The 21,034-nt window shown below is 67.0% G+C and overlaps 1 protein-coding gene across 4 annotated transcripts in view; it reads right to left on the reverse strand.

Annotated features, from left to right (window-relative positions):
- CABIN1 (calcineurin binding protein 1) overlaps window positions 1–21,034 on the reverse strand; it is a 60,576-nt gene that overhangs the window by 7,132 nt on the left and 32,410 nt on the right. For all 4 annotated transcript variants that reach the window (XM_045576106.1, XM_045576104.1, XM_045576105.1 and 1 more), the window contains exons 27-29: window positions 19,852–20,034; window positions 18,207–18,538; window positions 14,230–14,343 (exon numbers count right to left, since the gene is read on the reverse strand). In XM_045576106.1, coding sequence (XP_045432062.1) covers window positions 14,230–14,343; window positions 18,207–18,538; window positions 19,852–20,034 — 629 coding nt within the window. The remainder of the gene's footprint in view (window positions 1–14,229; window positions 14,344–18,206; window positions 18,539–19,851; window positions 20,035–21,034) is intronic.

Below are 21,034 nucleotides of genomic sequence, written 5' to 3' on the forward strand. Positions count from 1 at the left end.
TTGAGCAGAAATGACTGCGGCTCCTAGAACGCTCCCTCCTGCTAATGCGCTTTGTCCACGGTTTGCTCTGGCCAGGACCCCTCCCTCCGCGGCCTCGTGTCCATCCTGGCGGCCCCCCCCCCCCCGTCTGAAGGCTGGGCTGGGGCAGGCTGGCTCTGGGGCACCCCTCACCTCTCCCGCCCCCCATGAGTGGCTGAGCGGTGCACACACCTGGGCGGGCCGCGGGCTGGGACCAGGACAGCCGGCCCAGCCCCAGACAGGCCCTGTGGGCCCCCCCGCCCCGAAACCCCGGCCCGGAGTGACCAGGGCTGTGAGCAGTGCCGCCGCCTCCACAGGGGCCTGGTCCCCGGATGCTGACTCCCGCGGGCACCCACCTCTCCAGGCACCTCCTGCCCAGAGCCATTCGAGCAAGAGGACCCTAAACCCTCAGGGGAGTCCCCGCGGACTCCACGCTGGACAGGGATGGGGGTGGGGCTCCCAGGCAGGCGGGGGCAGCGGAGCTGGCGGTGCCAGAGAAGGCCCAGCGGCCCCCCCACCAGGGCTGCGGCCCCCGGGCCGGGGCGCGCACACGGCGGAGCCCCCTCGGCAGGTGTGGCTTCAGGGGACGGGATGGCGAGCGGCTGCCCCAGGCGGTCCTGGCTGCCGCCCGCCCTGCTGCCCGCCCGGCCCCGCGGGAAGGCCCGGCCCCAGGCAGCACTGCCCCGCCTCAGGCGGCCACCACAGGCACGTGCCGCGGGCAGCGGGCGGGGCCCAGGCCTCACTCAACCAGAGCCACATCCTCGGGAGCGACCAGGAGGGAGGGGAAAAGGCTCCGTATGCCCCCAGATGGCCTCTGGGTGGGTGTGAGGGCACTGACTTCTCGGCCCCTGCTACGCCACCCCTGCCACCACACCCGAGCGGCCAGAGGAGGGGAGAGGCGGGGCGGGGCGGGGAGGAGGTCTGGAGCCGGCCTCCAGGGACTCGGGGTCAACCTGGCAGAGAGGTTGGCAGAGGCCGGGGTCGTGGGGGCCTCAGACAGAGTGCCAGTGCCCTGGGGGGCTCCACACCTGCAAGGGGGAGCCCAGCTGGTCCGCACACTGGGAGCTCCCCACCTGTGGCTCCTCACTGACAGGGCCCCTCCTCACACGGCGCTGGAACCCCTAAACTCCGCTCCAGCCCAGGCCTCGTCCAGCCTCTTCCTGCTACTCCTGCCCCAAATCCATCCACCCGGCCAGGCCAGGGCCAGGGGAAAGGACAGCACGGCTCCCTCCCTGCTGACCGCCCACGGGCTCCTGGCACCCGCTCAGCCGGTCTGCGCCGCGGGGCTCTCAGCACAAGAGCAGCCTGAGCAAGGCTCAGGGAGGCCAGCTCCCGCGGCCCCGGCCTCGCGGAGATTTCCAGGGCGGGTTGGCGCGCCCAGCCCTGCACGGGGACAGGGCAGCAGGCGCTGACACCTCTCTGCACCGAAAAGCCAACAGCAAGTCGCCAACCCACACCCACCGGGGCTGGCCGGCTCTCCCCTCTGAAAACGGGTGCGAAGGCTCTGCGAGGCAGCACTGCTGGGCGGCAGGCGGAGGGCAGGGCGGCTCCCGGTGGGGCGGTTAGGGCCTGTGGAGGGGGGTCCCCAGCACCTGCTCTCGCTCCCAGGCACTGGCAGTGACGCCGAGGGGTGTGAGCCGGTCGGCAGCCACAGAACTCCCTGTGGGCCCGGGACCCGAGCACAGCCCCACGCCGGCCTCGCAGGGATGGGGGCTGCCTTCTGGTCCCGGAAGGAGCCAGCGCGCGTCTAAGACGCCTTCTGGATGCACGGCCCCCCTCACACAGCACCGCTCGCCTCCTCGCCCTTTGGGGTACCCCCCTTCCTGCGCCCCCCCCCGGCCACAGGGCGCTGCCCACCGGCCCGCACACTGGGCCAGCTGAGCCTGCTCACCGCACAGGTGGAAGCCGAGGCCCAGCGAGGGGCCGCCCCCGAGGCCGTGCGGGGGTCCCTCGAGTGGGGTCAGAGGGCCTGTCTGAGCCGCCTCCCCGTGCAGGCAGGGTCCCCGGCCAGGAGCCAGCCTCCCGCGGGGCTTTCCGACAGTCCCCGAAGAGGGCGAGGGCCAGGTCAGGACACACCCCTGACTCAGGCTGGCTGCACCTCTGCACAGGGAGCTGCCTCCCCCGCATCCTCTCCAGGTGGGGCCATCCACGTTCCTCCAGGTGCCGGCCGCTGGGCTAGGGAGGGGCCTGGCAGCAGCGCAGAGAGCCACGGGTGCCACGGGTGCCCCGGGCCCGGCGGGTGGTCAGCCACGCCCTCAATGGGGCACTATTAGAGGGACAGACACAAGGGGGCCATCCAGGCGGAGGGGCCGGGGGAGGCAGTTACCATGGTGAAGGGTACCGCTGGCCCGCCCGCGGGGCTGTGGCTGAGTGTCTGTCAACTATGAACCAGGACACAGTTCCATTCCCATCAGGGCAGCTGCCTGAGCTGCAGGCTCGATCCCCAGTAGGGGGCGTGCAGGAGGCAGCCGATCAATGATTCATCATTGATTTTTTCCTACCTTCCTCTCTGAGATTGATTTAAAAAATAAAAGTCAGCTGAACAGCCTTCTCCACGTGGCTTCTCACCCTCTCTCCGCAGGACGGAGCCGAGGGGGCCACGAGGGTGGTGGGTGAGGGTGGTGGGCGGCCGCAGGGCCGGCCTGGGCCGTCTTAGGTGCCGTGACAGACGAGCCTGATTCCCCAGCCCCTGGGCGCCCACAGCCCGGTCCGGAGAAGGCCGCTGCGAGCACCGGGAGAGCCGAGGGGATCCCTCCAGCGCCCCACCTGGCACGGCGGGCGGTGACTCAGCCTCCCACAGCGGGGCGGGCGCCTGCTGGCAGCCAGGCCGGAGCAGCAGGCGGCTCTGAGGACCAGCTGCTGCGGGGGCAGCGGGCCCTGAGGGCGAGCGAGCCCTCTGTCCCGGGAGAAGCTGAGAGTTGCTTCTAGGACAAGCAGAAGAGGGTGGGATCTCTGCAGGCCCGCAGGTTGGGCGCAGCAGCAGGGGGATACCATCGTCCTCCGGGCTTGGAGACACCTGTCACCCACAAACGCACAGGCACCCCCCCAAACAGCAAGTCCCCCTGGTGCCCAGGAGCGCCGGGCCACCAGTACCCACAGGCCCTCCGGCACGGATCTCACTCGGCCTCCTGCGCCCGGGCGCTTCCCGCCCACCCTGCGCCCCCAGAGAGCAGGCCGGCGGCGCCTCCTGCTGGGGACCCGGGGCGGCCCACACCTTCCAGAAGTCCGAGGAGCTAACGGCCCTGCCCCCCTACAGCTCTGAGCCCCAAATGCTCCAGGCGTGAGGTTGGGGCGACCAGGGGCCTGCGCGCTGAGCACCCCTGGGGGCAGGAAGCCCTGCAGTTTCCCTGCAAACCCCGCAGGGCGAACAGAGGCCGCCAGGGGCGCCATTGCCCTCCCCGCCAGGGCGAGGGATTCCCCGCCATCCACAGGTAACCCCGCGCAGGCGGCCGGGAGCGCAACTGGCCTGCAGTCGGCCGCCGTTCCAGCCCCTTCTGCCGCGGGAGAGGCGCAGGCCGGTCCCCGAGCTGCGCGGCCCCCTCCCCTCCCGGAACCGCGGAAACTACTCGGTGCGTCGGGGAGACGGCATGCAACTCCTCCGCGGCCCCACCCTGGGCCCGGCCCGCGGCCCCGGCCCCACTCCCCCACGGATCGGGCAGAGACTGGCCGCCCGGGCTGAGGCCGGGCACCGCAAAGGCTGGCAGCCTCCCCGCCCCGCGCAGCTCCTCGCGGCGGAGGCGCCGCGGCCGGGGTCGCTCACCATCACGGGAGTCCGGCCGCCGCGAAGTTGCCGGGGCCGAGGCCCGGCAGCAGCTTTCGCTTTCGCGCGCGGCGTCGCGCACGCCCCGCGGCCCCGGGCTGGCAGGCTGGGCGCGCTGCTCCCGGCGACGCGGGCGTGTGCGGCTCCGGTGCCCGCCGCCCACCCCGCACGGCCCGCCCTTCCGCCCACCTGACGCCGAGCGGGGCGCGGGCTGGGCCACGGGCGCCGCGGCCCCCCACCGCCGACTTCCTCCGCCGCGGCGCCCGGGAAGCCACGGCCCGCGGGCTTCCTGCTGCGCCAGGCGGGCTGGGGCGGCCGCCCCGCGGACCCCGGGAGCCCGGAGAGCGAGCGCCGGGAGGGCGGAGGGGAGGCAGTGGCGGCCCCGGCCCCCGCCCCCGGGCAAGTTCCTACCCGCCAGCTCCGCCGCGGCATCTGTGCCGGAGCTGCTGCAGGCGCCGGGCCATGGCCGCGGAGGCGCTCGCGGCGGGCCGGGCGGGGCGGGGCCCCGGGCAGAGCCGGACGGGGCGCGGGCGCGGGCTCGGCTGGAAGCGGGCCCAGCAGCACAACAGACTTTTGTTGGCCAATCCCTGGGCTCCGAAGCGCAGCAGAGGGTGGGCTGCTGACCCCGCGGGCTGGGCAGCGTGCAGAGGCGGCCAGGTGGGCAGCCACCGCTGCCGGTGCTTGGCGCCCCCCCCCCCCCCCAAGTTAGCTGTGTGAATGGCGCCCCTGGAGGTGTACCCCGAGGCCTTGGAGGCAGAGCCCTGGGTGTGGAAGGCCATACGACCACAAGGCGCTGTCCTTGCTGATCGCTCCGGGGCAGGACATTCTAAGGGGGGGTTGAGGGGGCAGGACAGAGGGGCTTACAGCTGGAGAGGGCTCCCTGAGACCCAGCAAGAAGGCACTCGGCCCAAGGGTGGGAGGGCAGGGCTGGGCAGAAACCAGCGAGGCTCGGGCCTGCCCCTCAGCCTCAGTATCCAACAGGGCAGCACCCTCCCTCCCAGCGGGGCAGCCTTCTGCAGTGTTGGAAGACCTGCTCTTGGGCACGTTTGCCCTGCTGCCAGGAAGGGTATCCTGTGCCCATGCCACACGAGGAGTGGGCTCTGAAGGGAAGCGCTTCGCCCAGGAGCACGCAGCACCCAGCGCTCCTGTGTGGATAGCGCCTTCCTCCGGGGAATGCCCACCAGCTGCTGGTGGTTCCTCCAGCCCAGCCCAGCTGAGGGAAGGCCAGCAGAGGCGGGGGCAGGGCTGGAGGGAGAAAGGTTGCCCCCAAACCAGTTTCTCTTTCAGCACCCCAAGCTCCTCGCTCCCTCCTCCCTCCCACTCCCAGACTTCCGGTCCACCTGGCTCCCATCCTGGTGGCACTTCTCTAGGCGACATCTCCCAAGATGGCTTGTCTCCACCTGGCTTCCACCCAGGCTGGCTCCAGCCCCCTCACCAGGTGCCCCCGGTCCATAGCAGCCCAGGTCCAACCTACCCCTCTAGCCAGGTCCGTGTGGCACTGTCCTCTGCCCTCCCCCTGGGACCCAGAGGTTGCATTCAGCACCTGGGAGGACTGCTACTCTGCCAGGTACTGGGAGAACCAGGCCTGGGCACCAAGAGGTCACCCAGCTGTAGGCGCCAAGCATGAGGACCAGCCAGCCCTGGCTGCGAAGGGATGCAGGGGTCTCATGAGCTCCCCAGGCGCTGGGCTTCAGGCAAGGAGTTTAAACCCGCATGTCACTCGGTCCCAGCAGCCCCTCCTCACCCACATGTGGGGATGGGTGCAGAGTCGGGCACTGGTTCAGTCCCACAGCAGAGTGCAGTCTGGCCCGGACAGCGCCATAGCTGGCATTCCTCTGGGCTGACCCAGGCTGAAGCAGACACGTAACATTGCATTCACAGTTCATGACCTCATTTCATACCGTATCCACTTCCTGGAAGGCAGTCGGCGGCGAGAACGTGCCTCACACCTGGGCCTGGAGGAAACGGCCTGTTGAGTGTGGTTCTAGGATCAGCCCTGCGCCAGGTCTCCGGGGCTGGTCCCTGGCAGCCCAGCACGTGCCCTCCCACCCGGGGCCTGGGCAGCAATCTCAGAGCAACAGCGAGGGTCCTGGGCCTTGGCTGTCACAGCAGGAGGGAGCCGCCGGTGATGGAGGGAGCTCGGGTGCTGTGCCAGGCGCCTGCTGGGCCGAGCCTCTGGGGACACCTCACTGGGAGGTCTGTTCCTGCCAGTAGCCAGCCTCCTCAGCCCTGCTCCTGGCACCACAGGATGCCTGTACCCTGAGCCTGTTTGTGCCAGGAAATGGACATCTCCGTCTCTAGCTGACAGGCCCAGGAGAGGGAGGTCACGCTCCCTGACCCCAAGGATAGCACCTGCACACACTGGGAGCCCCAGGGTGGCGGTGGGGGACACATGTAGAGTGCCTGAGAGTGCAGGCTTGGTGGCCCCGAGCCTCCTGGGACTTGTCAGCAGCCTGTGCAGGAACCCCTGGACATGCAGGTGCTCCCAGGAGAGATTGACACCTCGGCCACCCTGAGGGCTCAAGGGGTTAGAAGTCCCCGCAAGCCCTGGGGACCCAGGAGGCCAGGCCACGCTGACCACGTCCTGGGCCAGCAGGAGCCTGTGAGCAGGCGGGGCTGGCCTCACCTGTGAGCTTGGCCACTCTGGGTCAACCCTGGGCTTTGGGTGTCCCTGGCCCTCTGTCCCAGCCTGTCCCTGAGCACTGCTCTTGCCCACTGGCCAGATCACAGCAAGAGCCCAGGTCGCTCCTGGCTCCTTCCTGCCACTGGTACCTTGGTCTGCACCTGGTGGAACCCATCTCCCGGGGCTGGGCCTGTGCTGATGACCATAGCAGATGGTCAGAACGCTTCTGGGAGTTGGTCTGAATTCTCAGCCTTGGCGCTCTGAGATGCCAGCTACTTTGGAGCCACGTGCCTTTGCCACTTCTCCCTGCCTCCCTGCTGTGGGGCAGCTTCTCTGCCGAGTGCCCGCTGGAAGCTGCCGGGCTGGAGTGCCACACCAGCGCGTCCTCTCTTCCTGGTGCTAGCCAGGGAGCACGCCCTCCGCACAGGCACGCGGGCCCAGCGGCACCACTGCGTCCTCAGCCTGGCCACCTGGCTGTGGCTCAGAGGCTGTTCCGACGCGCTCTGAGCTGCAGCGTCCAGCCACTCTGGCCTGTCTGACCCCTGAGTGAGGACACGGGTGGATCAGGCAAAGGACCTGCCCAGGGAAACAGCCGGGTCCCTGTCCCTCAGGAGACAGCCACACCCAGGCCACGCTCAGCTGCACGGGGCCAGCACGTGAGTCCCTGGTGTGCCGCGTCCCGCGGTGCCTACGGGAGGGAAAGGAATGCCTGGAAGTCGCCACGTCCCGTGTCATCGGAGGCAGGGCCATTCCCAAAGAGCCTGGCCGAGCCACAGCGCACCTGAGCCAGCACCTGCACCCGCCTCAGACTTAGGGCCGGGGTCCCTCTCTGGGAGCAAAGCCGAGGTTCCCTCCAGAGGTTCCTGCCCCGGACAGACCCTGTCGGGGTGCGTGGGGAAGTGCCTGCTCTGACACGCCCTAACTTTCTAACGTTAGTGTGGAAGGCAGCATTTCAAAATTTGTTCTTAACGAAATCCCTGCACTCCCTTCCGAGGCCTCTCTGCGGACCTGGGCCCATCTCGCCACCTCCTCCACTGAGCCCCGAAAGCCGCTCACGCCGGGCCCTCGTCCACAGGCCTCTGTGCAGCCCAGAGCTGGCCCCTCCCCTCCTTCCGGAGGGTCTTCCTGCCCGTCCGTCCCGGAGACCATGGCCCCGGCAGCCGTCTCCTGCGGTCCTCCCTCCCCGGGCAGCCGTCTCCTGCGGTCCTCCCTCCCCGGGCAGCCGTCTCCTGCGGTCCTCCCTCCCCGGGCAGCCGTGTCCTGCGGTCCTCCCTCCCCGGGCAGCCGTCTCCTGCGGTCCTCCCTCCCCGGGCAGCCGTGTCCTGCGGTCCTCCCTCCCCGGGCAGCCGTCTCCTGCGGCCCTCCCTCCCCGGGCAGCCGTCTCCTGCGGCCCTCCCTCCCCGGGCAGCCGTCTCCTGCGGTCCTCCCTCCCCGGGCAGCCGTCTCCTGCGGTCCTCCCTCCCCGGGCAGCCGTCTCCTGCGGCCCTCCCTCCCTGGGCAGCCGTCTCCTGAGGTCCTCCCTCCCCGGGCAGCCGTCTCCTGCGGTCCTCCCTCCCCGGGCAGCCGTCTCCTGCGGCCCTCCCTCCCCGGGCAGCCGTCTCCTGTGGTCCTCCCTCCCTGGGCAGCAGTCTCCTGCGGCCCTCCCTCCCTGCGGGAGGCAGCTGGGCAGGCCCACAGTGAGGTGAGGAGCAGCCTGGCAGATGCTGCCCACAGGCGGGCGAGGTGAGCATGGGGACAGGACACCAGCAGAGAAGCAGAGCGTGGGAGACCCACGTGGAGCAGGGAGCCCACACCCATCGCTATGGAAACCGGGCAGGAGCTCCTGAGCCCAGCGCTCGGGTTTGGGTTTCCAGCCCCATGCTGCTCTTCCAGAAGCCGCTCGGTCAAACTTTCCAAGTAGGAAAAGTGGAAAAAACGAGGGGCAGGCAGGCTCGCAGCCTGAAGCCACTCCAGAAGGAAGGCCTGGCCGCCGAGCTCAGGGCGTGTGGGAGGCAGAGCAGGGACCCCATGGACTCTGGGGCCACACGCCCTCTCCAGGAGCTGGGGGGCGGGGGAAGCGGTACAGCCAGAGCCGAAGGGGCCCAGCACTCGTCCCTGCCGGAGGGCTGTTCTGTCAGGTCCCGGGGGGGGGGGGGCACTTCTGGCCTCGGGAGCCCATCCGCCCGGGGCACAGAGAGCCTCAGGCGGCCAACGCTGCCGCTCTGGGACCTCTGGGGCCACCAACGACCTGCCACAAGGACCCCCAGGCCTCGGCCAGGGAGGTGAGACCGGAGGGAACTCCAAGGGCACAGCCAAGGGGGTGGTGACAGGTGACGCAGCGCATGGTGCCCTTCCATGCCCCACGCCTGCCACCTCCCGCACCCGGAATCCTCCCAGTGGGGAAAGCTACAGTGCTGATGTCCAGGCAGCGTTTTCGGAGACTCAATGGGAGTGTAAGGGATAGTGGTGTTTCCGGCCCTGGCTCAGTGGCCAGGACTCGCCACCGCCTCTCCTCACTGGGCGGGCACAGGAGGGCTTGGATCTGGGGTGAGAGCCGCATGGGGCCGAGTGGACAGAGCAGAGGCTGGCATTGCCAACCTTCTCCTTTCCAAAGGGCACATTTTTCAGCGCCTGCCTCAGTGAGGGCACCCACGGCGCCTGACCCCCACCCCGGGTCTTGCACCTCAACAGCTACTGCCCTCCCCTTTCCTCTCCCCGGCTCCTGGCCCCCCTCAGGTCCTTGGTCTAAGTGGCTGCTGGCTTATTCCGCTGCCCAGGGCCTCAGAGGCCATGCCTCTTCCCCCTCCCCCTCCCAGAGGAAGCCTCTCCTGCCCCCTCAGAACCGGGGTGCTGCCCCCTGGACAGGCCTGGGGGAGCCCAGGAGGACCCAGCTCAGTGCTGGGTCACGGTCACGCTGAGCAGGTAGGCGCGGCCTCAGGAAGGCACAGAGGGAACTTCTGGAAAGTAATGGGCAGTGGGAGAGCAGGCCCCTGGGAAGGCCCCTCTCCTCAGGAATGTGAGGCAGCCAGCTCCTGCCGGAGCCGGAGGAGCCGTGTACACAAACACTGCCAGGCCCGGCCGGCCCCAAACTCCGGCGTGGAGCGGGCCCCGGCCTGGCTCTGCCGTGTAGGGCTGCGTGACCCAGTAGCTGTGCAGGCTGTGGGGTTCCCACATCCCTTTGCAGGGCTGCATGGTGCAACTGTGCATGCTGAGGGTTCAGCACATCCTTCCCTCGGCCTGAGCATCCTCTCGGCCACACCGTGAACCCACATCTGGACACGGTCAGTCTCTGGGCCAGAGGACACATGCCCAGATGACCGCCAAAAGGCCGCTCACAGTGTGTCTTTGTTAAGTTCTAGCTGTGAATGAGGTAGCTTGGCTTGGCTTGGGCAGGGTTCTGTGCGGTGACTGTCAGGGCAGGGGCCTGGGCATCCGGGAGCCTTGTCCTGCCTATGCTCCTGCCAGCCCCCGGGGAGAGAGGAGGGAAAGGGAGGGAGGAGACAGGAGGGGAGGGAAGGCCTGGTCCGCTGCAGGCTGAACCCAGGCCTCCGCTGGGAGCTGGGAAGGAGGGACGCCGGCAGAGCCCGGATGGAAGGAGCGCTCGGGGAGGGTCAGAAGCCACACAAATTGGCGAGCCTTTTCCGACGCACAGGCTGGGCCTTTTTCCCTGGAGAACTTGACCTGATCCCTTTATTTACTCTGCCTCTGCAACTGGCCCGTAGATCATCTCAGCGAGGCTAAAAATAGCGCCTGCGCCACTCCTGCTGGGGCCGGAGCCCCCAGCTCCTCACTGGAAACTCCCTCTCTGTCCTGTTCCCACTGTGATGGCACTGGGTTTCCTTGCCCCTCACTGCTGCAAAGTTCAAATCCTACCGAGAGGGGCATGGGCCCCTGCCAGTCACCGCCCACAGGGCGGTCCCGGCACAGAGGACATGGGTGCCCGGGCACCCTGGGGAAGAGGAACAGCCACAACGAGCCCCGAGCAACGTCCGCTGGAATGGGAGACAGCGCACAGGAGAGGCCACGGGGGACTGGGGGACGCAGCGGCCCTTCAGGGACCCCGAGGCACACGCAGACTCGGGCTCACACCAGCAGACACCTGGGACAGTGGATCTGGTGCCCCAGAGCAGAGCTGAGCACCTACCAGGCCAGGCTCCCGCCCCATGTTCCCCGTCCTTACAGCCCTGCCCACCAGCCCGCAGGCCCTGGCCCTTCAGTGGCCGTCTCTGGGGCCTGTCCACTCTGCCGTTCCCAGTGCCCGTGTTGGCGCGAAGGCTGGCTCCCGTCTTAGAAGCTGACACTGCTGTGGATCTAGGTCCCGGCCCCAGAGCTGACTGGGCATGCCCAAGCCTCAGTTTCCTCGTCTGTGAGGCAGGGATAATGGCACCACCGACACTCTGAGGGTTTCAAAGATGCAATGAACTGTTGGGTGTAGGGCAGCCCGAGGAGGGCAGGTGGGCAGCACTCCCAGGCCCTGCCCCCCAGGCCCTCCCGTACATCTGTGTCATGGCGTGATGTGGGCAGGTGTGGGGGTTCTGCCAGCTGCCCCCGCACGCACATGGCACAGCCATGCCCCTGGATGGCTCACATGCTCCCTTGCTCAGAAGCCCCTCCCTGCTCTGTCACGAGGGTACCTCCCCCAGTGTCACTTCCTCTGCCTTTTTCACACTCTGCCCACCCTCGGGTTATGGAGTCTGAGTACCAGGAGGTGTTGGGGCTTATTCAGGCCTGGAGATCTTAAACCACTCCTGTCAGCCCCGTGGGCATGGCTCAGGGGCTGAGCGCCAAACTACGAACCAGGAGGTCAGCATTAGATTCCCGGGTTGAGGCTCGATCCCCAGTGGGAGGCTTGCAGGAGGCAGCTGATTGATGATTCTCTCATCACTGATGTTTCTCTCTCGCTCTCCCTTCCTCTCTGAAGTCAATAAAAATGATGATAATAATAATAATAATAATAATAATAAAAAACCTTTAAAAAAAGGTTTAGTTAGGAATAGGCAGCCACAGCATGAAGTGGAGAGCAGGGATGTGGTGGGACCAGCTTCAGGAGAGGTGTGGCTCTGCTGCCCCGTGCCCTTCCGACCCCGTTCCCTGGTCCCGACCGGGGTAGGAGGGTGAGGGGACTCAGAGCAAGGGAGCGGCAGGGAGCTGCCCTGAGGCCTCGGCCAGGCCAGGGGCACCTCACTGAGGCCTCGGCCGTTTGGGGCTCATGTGCTGCTGGGAGGCGGCACAGATGCTGAGGAGAGGGGACAGCTAGCGGGGGGACCACACCTGCCTGGGTGTGCCTTGCTCTGCTCAGGCTGCTCCCCGTGCTGCAGGCTGTGGAGGCTTCGAGGCAGGATGGCCCTGTGCAGCAGGCAGCATCCCCCCCCCCCCCCGACACACACACACACACACACACTCAGGCCCCACACTGCCAGCCGCGCAGCCTCGGAAACAGGAAGCAGTGCAGGCCGGGCCTCGGCCCCCTGTGCTGCCTCACAGTGGCTGGGGACTGGGTGGAAACAAGACAAACCTACTTGCTAAACTACGTAGACGTTTGGGGAAGGAGGAAGCACCCTCTCTAGCTTGGTTGCTATGGGAACGTTTCTGCATCAACTACAAGAGGAAGAGACATTCCCTCTGGCCAGAGCAGCCCCCCTCCACAGCCCTCCTGCCAGAGCAGCCACACCTGCAGGGAAGCCTGGAGCTCTGGGCACTCAGAGCTGAGCCGGCCTCAGCCTCCACGGACACATGGCGCCTGTTTCCCTGGACCCTCTGCCCAGGAAGAGATGGCCCGTGCCTCCCCATAGGGATGGCACTGTCTCAGAGGGCCTCATGCCCCAGGCCAACCACAGCCTCCATGTCTTCCCTGTCCCCATCCGCCCATCCCCATGCTGAGACCTGTGCAGGGACAGGCCCCTGGGCTCAGGCCAGGACTCCCTGGGCAGGGGGGCACAGGACCTCAACCAACAACACCGGCTACTCTGGCTGTTTTGGCAAAAACCAGATGACCCAAGGGGGAGGTTGGGAGACGGGGGGTGGAGCAGGGGCCTTCGGCAAGGTGCTGGGCTGCTGGAGCAGAGCGCTGCCAGAGCACGGACCTGCGAGGAGACAGCGAGGAGAAGGGGGCGGGGCAGTCCCTCCCTTGGGTGCCTCCAGCATCTTCCCGCACGCCCCAGGGGCTTAGCCTGTCCAGTCTCGGGAGCTCTGAGGGCCCCAGTTGGTCTCCTCCTCTTCGCCTGTCCTTGCTGACAGCACCCACCCTCCCAGTGGGAGCCCTGCCTCCAGCCCCCAGACTCCTTGAGGCTTCTCCATCCCCTGCTCCCCCCGCCCCAATGCCCAGAGCGTCCTGCACGAGGGGCCATGCATGCGGGCTCTGCTGAGCCTCCCAGCCCCAGCCTGGGCCCTGCGTAGGCCACGCTGGCTGGGCCAGAGCATGCTTGGGGCCACCTGCTAAGGGAGAAGGCGTGAAGGGAACCATCCACCAGAGCTCACAGCACCTCCTTCGCGCCGGGCAGGCCGGCCAGGACTCCGGGAGGAACGCTGGGACCCCACGTGGCACTCGCGGAGGGAGGCCACTGCAGCCTGTGTGTGCACAAAGGCAGGCCCACGTAAGTGCTCACCCCACGCACAACGCAATGCAGGGTAGCGACGCAGAGAGTGGGCCAGCCTCTACTTCTCACAGTAAAGTCCAAGACTTCGTGTCAGAGGAAAAAGCAAGTTGCCCAAAAACACCCTCCTCCCCCACATACACACACGCAATTTTTAAAGCTGCATGACAAATGCGGCTGATTACACACACATCAGAAAACAAAGAACAGCTCGCCACTCACGCAATCCCTCTGAGGAGGACACGGCGCCAGAAGAGCAGAGCAGGCGCCTGCTCAGCAAGTGTCGGACTGTGTCACTGGAAACAGGAGGGGCCCCTCGCCTGGGCCAGCCTCTCAGGGAGTAACACCAAGGCGGGCCCTGTGGGTGGCCCAGGACAGGGGTTGCTTAGAGGGCTGGCAGGCGCGGGGCTCCCAGCTCCAGCGCCCCCAGCTGGCCGCAAGAGGCTCACAGCCTGGGAGAGGAAGGCCATCGACCCCGACACCCACCGCCGCTCTCAGGGGGGCCCTCACTGTCCATCCGCTTCCAGCACCAGCCTCGGCCATTGCCTCCCGGCTCCTGTCCACGTCACCCGCTCTTCACCTCTCTACGTGCAACAAGGAGCCCGGGAGGGCACAGGAGAACCACCGCTCAGCGGGCCCTGGACTTGCCAGAGCTATCCCAGCAGGAGCTGGCTGTGCTGAGGGGGGCGGGGGGACTCGGCGGAGCAGAATGCAGTGCCATCTGTCTGCAGGACAGAGAGAACGAGGAAGGGACGCAGGTCCCAGGGCCTCGGGGATGGGAGACACAGGCCTTGGTGCAGGGCCCGTCCTGCCCAGTGGTGGGTTCCCTCTGCAGAGGGTGTGAGGGCTGGAAGGCCCTGGAAGCCCAGCCACTCGCCACTTGTTTGTAAGCAGCAGCAGCCTCAGTCCTTCCGTCAGAGCCCCTGGGGACTGGCGCAGGGCCCAGGGCTGCCCGGGAGGAAGCAGGGCCGTGGGCGGGGAGCCCTCCCCACTCGCTGCCCGCTCCGGAGCACACCCCGAGCTCGCGCATGCCTCTCCATGACAAGCAGACCGGTGCCCGCAGCGGGCAGCAACGTGCCAGGAGCCCCTCAGCAAGCACGGCCCCACGCCTGAGCCTGGCGCACTCTGCTGCACCACCGTGCCTGCCCTGAGGGAGCCACAGACCCGCGGTCCCGGGAGTGCCCCCAGGGTCCGTGCGCACGCCCTGTGGAAAGCAAGGCAGCGAGCAGCCTGGAACCCACAGGCCAAGTACTCACGTTGAAGAAATTGGTCTTGTTCCTCTCACAGAAGAGCCCCTGTGCCGGCATGTGCTGCAGCTGTTGCCACGGGATACTGCTGCCTAGCAACACGTCGCGGGCCCACTGGAGGTTCTGGGGAGACAAAAAGTAGGTTGGAAGTGAGTGTGTGGGCAGCTCAGGGCACCCACGGGAAGGGAGGCTGCACTGGCAACGCAGCCGGAGCAGCAGCTCCGCCGACATCGACCCGGCGGCTCCCGGAGCTCAGCCGGGCTGCCGGCCTGGGCACCTGCTGGGAGCAGGTTCCGGGACCGAGATCCTGCCCAGCGCAGCTGACAGGAGAGGTGGCCTCAGACTGCCCAAGGAGGGCCCGCACCCTGGCCGACCTGTAACGCAAGGGCCCAGTGCCCACTTTCTGCGGGGAGACCCCCACTAGCCCAAAGGGGCCAGGGCCTGTGAGCTTCCGGGAAGGGTTCTGTCCAAGTGCCCAGGCCCGTGCTTTCTGGGCAATGGTGGCCGTCTGGGCGAGAAGAGTGTGCTGGCCTCAGTGGTGCCGGGGGGCAGAGTGCAGCAGGGAGAACTTGATGGTCTGGCCTTCTCACTGAACCGGAAAGCAGCCCTTCCCACACCCACCGGTGGGCCACCTCCCTCCACTGGTCGGAGCCAGGGCTGGCTCCGAGCGCCTGCATGTCCATTTCACGCACTCAGGACAGAGCTGGCTGCAGGGAGCCTGCGGGGCAGAGTGGAGCCTGAGCCCAGGCCTGCACAATGCCGAACGGTTTTTCCACAGCCCCCACCCGGCTCCATCCCCAGCCAGCCAGTCCTCCCCTCCACCCCCAGCAGGTGCCCCTGCACTGGGCCAGTCCGCACCCCCCACCCCGTGTCCCACCTACTGTGAGCCCCTCCCCTTCTCAGCCTGCAAGCCACTCCCGCGGGGCCAGGCGGAACCTGGGAAATAGTTCCTTTGGTCATGACTTTAGACAGAAGCGCAAACCCGGCTCCCTGGCGTGCTGGGGAGACACCAGCCCAAGGCTGCTGAGGGCAATGGGTGCTCCCCGCCCACACAGGAGGCCCAGGCGCAGGCCAGAGCTATGACCCCCACACCTCTTCTGGGGCGTGTTGGGGCCTTGTGGGAAGTATCCGGGTAACCCCTTGAAGGAGCAGCAGTCTTTGGGGGGCTCTATGGGGGAACAAGGTTTGAAGGAGCACCTCTGCCGTGGCCATCATGTTCTTAAGAATCCCAAACAATAAAGCCGGCAGAGCCTTCCTGCTGGGGGGCACGCAGCGCAGTAAGGAGCTGAGGGAGGCAGCAGGCGGGGCCCAGGGCTCTCAGACCTGAGAGCCAGGCCCCTGGGGAGAGCGCAAGCAGCACTGGCCTCCAACCCAAGCAGGGCGGCAATTAGCCTCCCGCAGACAGGCTGGCACCCCGCAGGGAGCGTGCGCCTGGCCTGAGGCCGCCGGGGGAGAGCCGGTCGATAGCGAAGGCACAGAGTGTCCAGTCAGCCTTTGCGTCTGAGGCCCAGAGGGGAGCTGGCAAAGACCAGGCTGGGGGTGAGGCGGGCGGCTAACCCGCATGCTGCCCAGAGCACAGGGCCCGGAGCAGGGAGGCGAGGCTCCGGGCCACGTGGGCTGAGAGAGCTCTAGCTCGTCGGTCGTCCATGGAGCCGTCCTTTCCACGAGGGGGTTTGGGAACGGAGGCTCAGACAGGCTCCCGAGCAAGCCCACGGCCTCGGAGCCAGGAAGGGGGAGCCAGGCAGAGGGACTGAGACGTGGGTGCTTCCCCTGCCCCACAGGGTGGGCGAATCGTTGTACCAATCTGTGTGCCTGGCCCAGAGCCGGCCACCAGGGGACTGCCCATGGCAGCTCTGACCCCTGCCCAGCGCCTCTGGCTCACCACCACCTCTGGGATGAGAGGAACACGGCAGCCAGAGTGTGGCACGGACCTCCCGGGACCCTCTGACAGGCAGAGCGTGCGAAATGCGCTGAGAAGGGCAGGCCGGGGAGGGGTTCCTCACCAGAGGCAGGGGCACCCCTTCTGCACTGCAGACGACCCCCCCCCCCCCAGTTCCTTCCGGTCTGTCAGCCCCTAGCCACACCTGCCTCTGCCCCACCCCACCCCACCCCCGCCTCTGAGTCAATTGGCACCAAGATTCCCCTCCCATCCCCCCGCCCCAGCCATCTTAAACAGCCTCTCCCACTGACTGGCCGGCAGCTCTGCTGTCTGCTCCTGCTGCCTGTCAGCCCCAGGAGGACAGGCCTTGGTCTGACTTCCCTCCTGATGGCTCCTCACGGCCAGGCCAGGATGAGGTCCACAGAGAGATGAGGCGGATCTTCCCGGAAAGGTCGGAAGGAAGGGAACAGAGCTGGAGCTTGCAGGAATGCCAGGCCCACAGGCCGAGAGGACAGCGTGCAGAGGAGGCCCAAGGGGGCCTTGGGGGGCGGGGGGTGCAAGCAAAGCTGTAGGAGGAGAGACAGCTGGAGAGCCCTGGGCTGGGAACCGGGAGCACGAGTCTGCCTTTCCCGAGTGACCCAGTCTGTCTACCCCGCCCCCACCCCCGCCCCCAGCAGCCACTCGGAGGCCCTGCTTGCACACATCTCCCCATGGGCCAGCACACCCGGCCAACAGGAGGATTCCCTCTGCGTCCCAGCACCTCCCACGGCTCCCACACTGTCGCTGCCAGCCAGCTGCAGAGCGAGTGAGCGAGCAGAGAAACACGCAGAACCACGCTGGAGGGGACACAGGACACCAGTGGTTCTGCCGCGTTCTGGTGGCGGGACAGTGAGCTGGTGGTCACTTCACTCTTCCGTCCAAGCTGCCACGGATTTGTCATGGCTGCGGCCGGCAGAGCACTCAGCCCAGGCCCACGCTGGAAGCACTCTCCCTGTGCACAGTGGTCAGGAAGGCACATCTCTTCTGGCCCCAGAGGCACAACCGAACCTTCAAACCATGTGGCCACCAGACTGAATGCATAGCTGAGATTCCCAAGCTGAGAAAATACTGAGTTTTCTCTTTGCAAACCACAGAGCTGGCAGGGACCTGCAGCAGCAGCCCAGGCTTCCGCACGGGGCCGGGCATGCGGCCCTCGTGGTGGGGCCCCTCTGTGTACAGAAAGGGCAGGCTGCAGGAAGGCACACCCTAAACACGGGGTCCAGGGAAGGACAGGCCTGTGACCAGGGGAGGCTGACCTACCTCTTCCTCATCTCGCTCCCTCAATCTCCTGGAAAATGAGCACCGGTCCCCTCCGGTGACAGCTTGGCACTAGCCAAAGGGCTTCATCCCACAGCAGCATGGCCGTGGGCCTCAGGCCCCGAGGTCCATGCCCTTGATCAGAATTGAACCCAGGACCCTCCAGTCACAGGCTGACTGAGCCACACCAGCTAGGGCTCAGGTGCACGTTTGTAATCTGCCCCTCGAACAGGGGGCGGAGACCGTGACGGGCACCGTCCCCACAGGGCCTCCGGGGAAGTGAGAGAGAGAATGCGCACCGCACCAACCCCTCCACAAACGGAGTGCCAGGCGGGAGGCCCGCGGGAGCTTAGGGGCTGAGCCTGGCGCTGGGAGAAGTGCTGCATCACCGCCTCCCGGAGAGCCGGGCGGCGGCAGCAGAGGCGGCGCAGATCTGGGGCCGCTGAGCCCCAGGCCGGCCGCGGCCGCGCTGAAAGGCCCTGCCGCAGCTGGAAGACACTGGCCCAGGGCAACAAGGCCAGGCCGAGAGGAGGGAGGCCTCCGCCCCTGGAAGCTGCACCCAAGCCTGCTGGGGGCGACGAGGGACCTGGCAGCGGAGTGTGAGGCATGACCCAGATCCTCAAGTCAGAGATGAGCCTCGGGGCCCTTCTCCTCCACCCACAAGCACCCTCACCTGTGGCCGGTCCCGGCCTCCCCACCAGCACCTGGAGCGGCCATCCCTGCACTTGCTTCTCCCATCCCCCAGCCAGGCCTCCAGGCCCGTCAGCAGCTCTCTGCCTTCGCCTGCTCCCCCGCTTCGAGCCACACTCACGCGGTGGGTCTTGCTGTGCGTGTAGAGGAAGGCCAGCCGGTACAGGCTCTTGTAGTGCTGCGGGAAGCGGCTGAGGCACAGGCGGAAGGCCGCGATGCACTGCTCCGTGAGGAACTGGCGCTGCTCCTCGGCCCCGGCCGGCAGCCCCTGCGGGAAGCCTGCGGGCTCCCCGGGGGCGTCCCCTCTCTTCCTGCCGTCCCACAGGGTGGGAGCCGATGCGGAGGCCTTGGCAGGGACGCAGGCAGCGGCCGGGGGGTCTGCGGCAGGCTTCTGGCCGCCCTGCTCCGTGGCTCGGAAGCCTTCTGTGCTCTCCAAGGACTCCTCGGGTCTCCCTAGTGACAAGGGAACAGACAGGCCCTCAGCGTCAGGCTCTGCCCCGAGGGGTCCATCCCCCCCGGCGGGGGCCCTCGAGGAGGGGCAGCTCGGCTCCGCTCCTGAGACAGGGCACCCAGCTGGCACACAGAGGGGCCTGAGAAGGATGGGGCTGGGCTCTGTGCAGGTGCGCATGGAAGCAGCCCACAGGGCGGAGTGGCTGCCACCGCTGCATAACGCAACAGCGGGAGAGGCACCCAAAGGCTGCACCTGCTCCCCACGCAGCGCTGCAGCCCACAGACCCCGCACCCAGATCCAGGCGGCGGCGGCGGCTGTGTGTGAGCACAAGCTCAGCACCGGGGCTCCCAGGCCTGCTCCCGGGGGAGGGAGGCAGCTCGGGAGCAGGTGCCGGGCAGCAGGGCTGCAGAAGGCTGTCTGGTGGGCAGGAAGGGATAGAAGGCAGTGGGAGCAAGTATCAAGGGAGAGTTGGCCCCCGGCCCCCAGGCCCGGCACAGACTGCCTGGAGGAGGCAGGAGGAGCAGGCTGGTACTGACCCTACCTGTCCTGTGCACTGAGGCTTTCCCAGTGCTAATGGCTCAGGCCCCTGCCACACCCCCATACAGCTCCGGAAGCTGGATGCTCCGAGCCAGGCCTGTGCCGATAATCAACCTCCCCTGCCCATCACCTGCCTGGAGAGGCAGCACCGGGTAGAAGTTACAGGTGCAGACCAACCCTGGGCAAATTCCCACCCAGGCTGAGTCCCGGCTCCTCGCCTATAACATGGGAGTCAGCAGCGTGGTTAGGAGTTAAAACCGTGCCTGGCACAGACCCCCACACAGGGGTCTGGTGGTGGTGGTTGCTATTTGACAAGCACCTGTCTGGCCAGGCCAGAGCGGGAAAGCTTTCACAGCCCTTGGCTGGCTGACCAGTCCCGGCCTCCAGAAGCAGCACCGGGTTCCTGGACTGCATTCCTCTCCCAGCAAGCTGGCTATGGTGCTCTGCGCACAAGTCCCCAAAAGGGACTTGGGGACCCCAAAGGAGCTGGGCATACCCCTGGGTAAGTCAGCCCTACTCCCCACAAATAAAGGGAGACTTTCTTTTCCCAAAGATCTGATGTGATTCAGACTAAAACCCCACATTTGTGACATTTACAACCCAAAGACGTTTTAAAGAAACATTTAGCGAGAAGAAAAATAGGGCACCCCTGCGGGGGACATGGCAGATGCTTCCCTCCGTCTCTCCTCCTCCATCCCACTCTCTCTCTGAAAATCAGTGCAAAGGTATCCCTGGCGAGGACACCCCAGCAACCCGACCCCGAGAGAAGGCGCCACACCTCTTTCCTCCGGGGCCCCCGGAAGGTCTCTGCCGGCTGGTCCTGCTTGGGAACTGGGAACAGGTGGCCGCTTTTCAGCACAGGGTTTCCGGGCGCCCTCCGGCAAGCTGGGCGGCTCGTTGAAGAACTCCTGTGTGGAGCTGGAGTCCGAGAGGGCCACGGCCGTGCTGTCCTGGCTGCGCTCTGGGGAGAGAGGGAGGGAGGCGGCAGCATGAAACTACCGCGGCCCACAGGAGGGGCCGCCCTGCCAGAGGCTGTGCCTGCCCTGCGGGCTGGACCGGCCTGAGCACAGCCGCTGCTCCTGCCGAGCCGATGCCCTATAGCCGAGCCCTCACCAAAGGCCCCTCTCCATGGTCCCTCCTGGGGGTGCCCCCAGCAAGGCATCTGGCCAATGTTTAACAAGCGGCTCCTGGAGGCGGGAAAAGCCCTCGTTTGCAGCTATTATCGCTTCTGTGGGATAAACACTCCCCTCACTGGTTCCCGGCTTCCAGGGTGATGCTGCTGAGCGGGGAGGGGGCGGGGGGACGCAGAGCAGGACCTGTGAGGCGGCCACCGCCTCCATATCATGGGCACCAACAACTGAGTATTAGAACTCAGCAAACACGGTTAGCCAGCGCTCAAGGCCAAGCACCATCTGGCGCAAGAGCACAGGTGCCGGGAGCCGCAGGGGCAGGGAGGCGGCGCCTTCTTGCTGGCTCCCTCCTCAGGCCGCACAGGTGCTCCTGGCAAGCGTGCTGGGCACAGGCCAGCAGAGAGGAGTGGCCACTGCCTGGAGGCCTGCAGCCTGGCTGGCCTCTCTCCCTAAGGAGAAAGCCAGGGGCCAGTGGGGGGCACACCTGTGCCTCGGGACAGGGGACCCTGCAGCGGAAGAAGAGGAGAGCCGGCCTGAGGGAGGAACGAGTCACTGACCCTCCACCCCCACGCAGGGCACAGCCTGCCTAAGTCTGCGGCTGGACCAAGCCCCACCTGCCCTCCTGCTACTGAGGGTGAATGACAGGACAAGCACCAACTGCAGACAGAGGGGCAGGGACATGGGCAGGAGAAGGCGGGAATGGAACCTAAAACATCCCACAAACCAGCTCCCACGTTAAGCATGAAATCACATCAGAGGAATGGGAAGCTGAGGGCAAGACTGGCAACAAAATGCAAAGCCGGCTCAACAGGTCAAAGCCGGACTCCGGGA

The sequence above is a fragment of the Pipistrellus kuhlii genome, unplaced genomic scaffold, assembly GCF_014108245.1.
Source record: "Pipistrellus kuhlii isolate mPipKuh1 unplaced genomic scaffold, mPipKuh1.p scaffold_m20_p_74, whole genome shotgun sequence".
NCBI lineage: Eukaryota > Metazoa > Chordata > Mammalia > Chiroptera > Vespertilionidae > Pipistrellus > Pipistrellus kuhlii.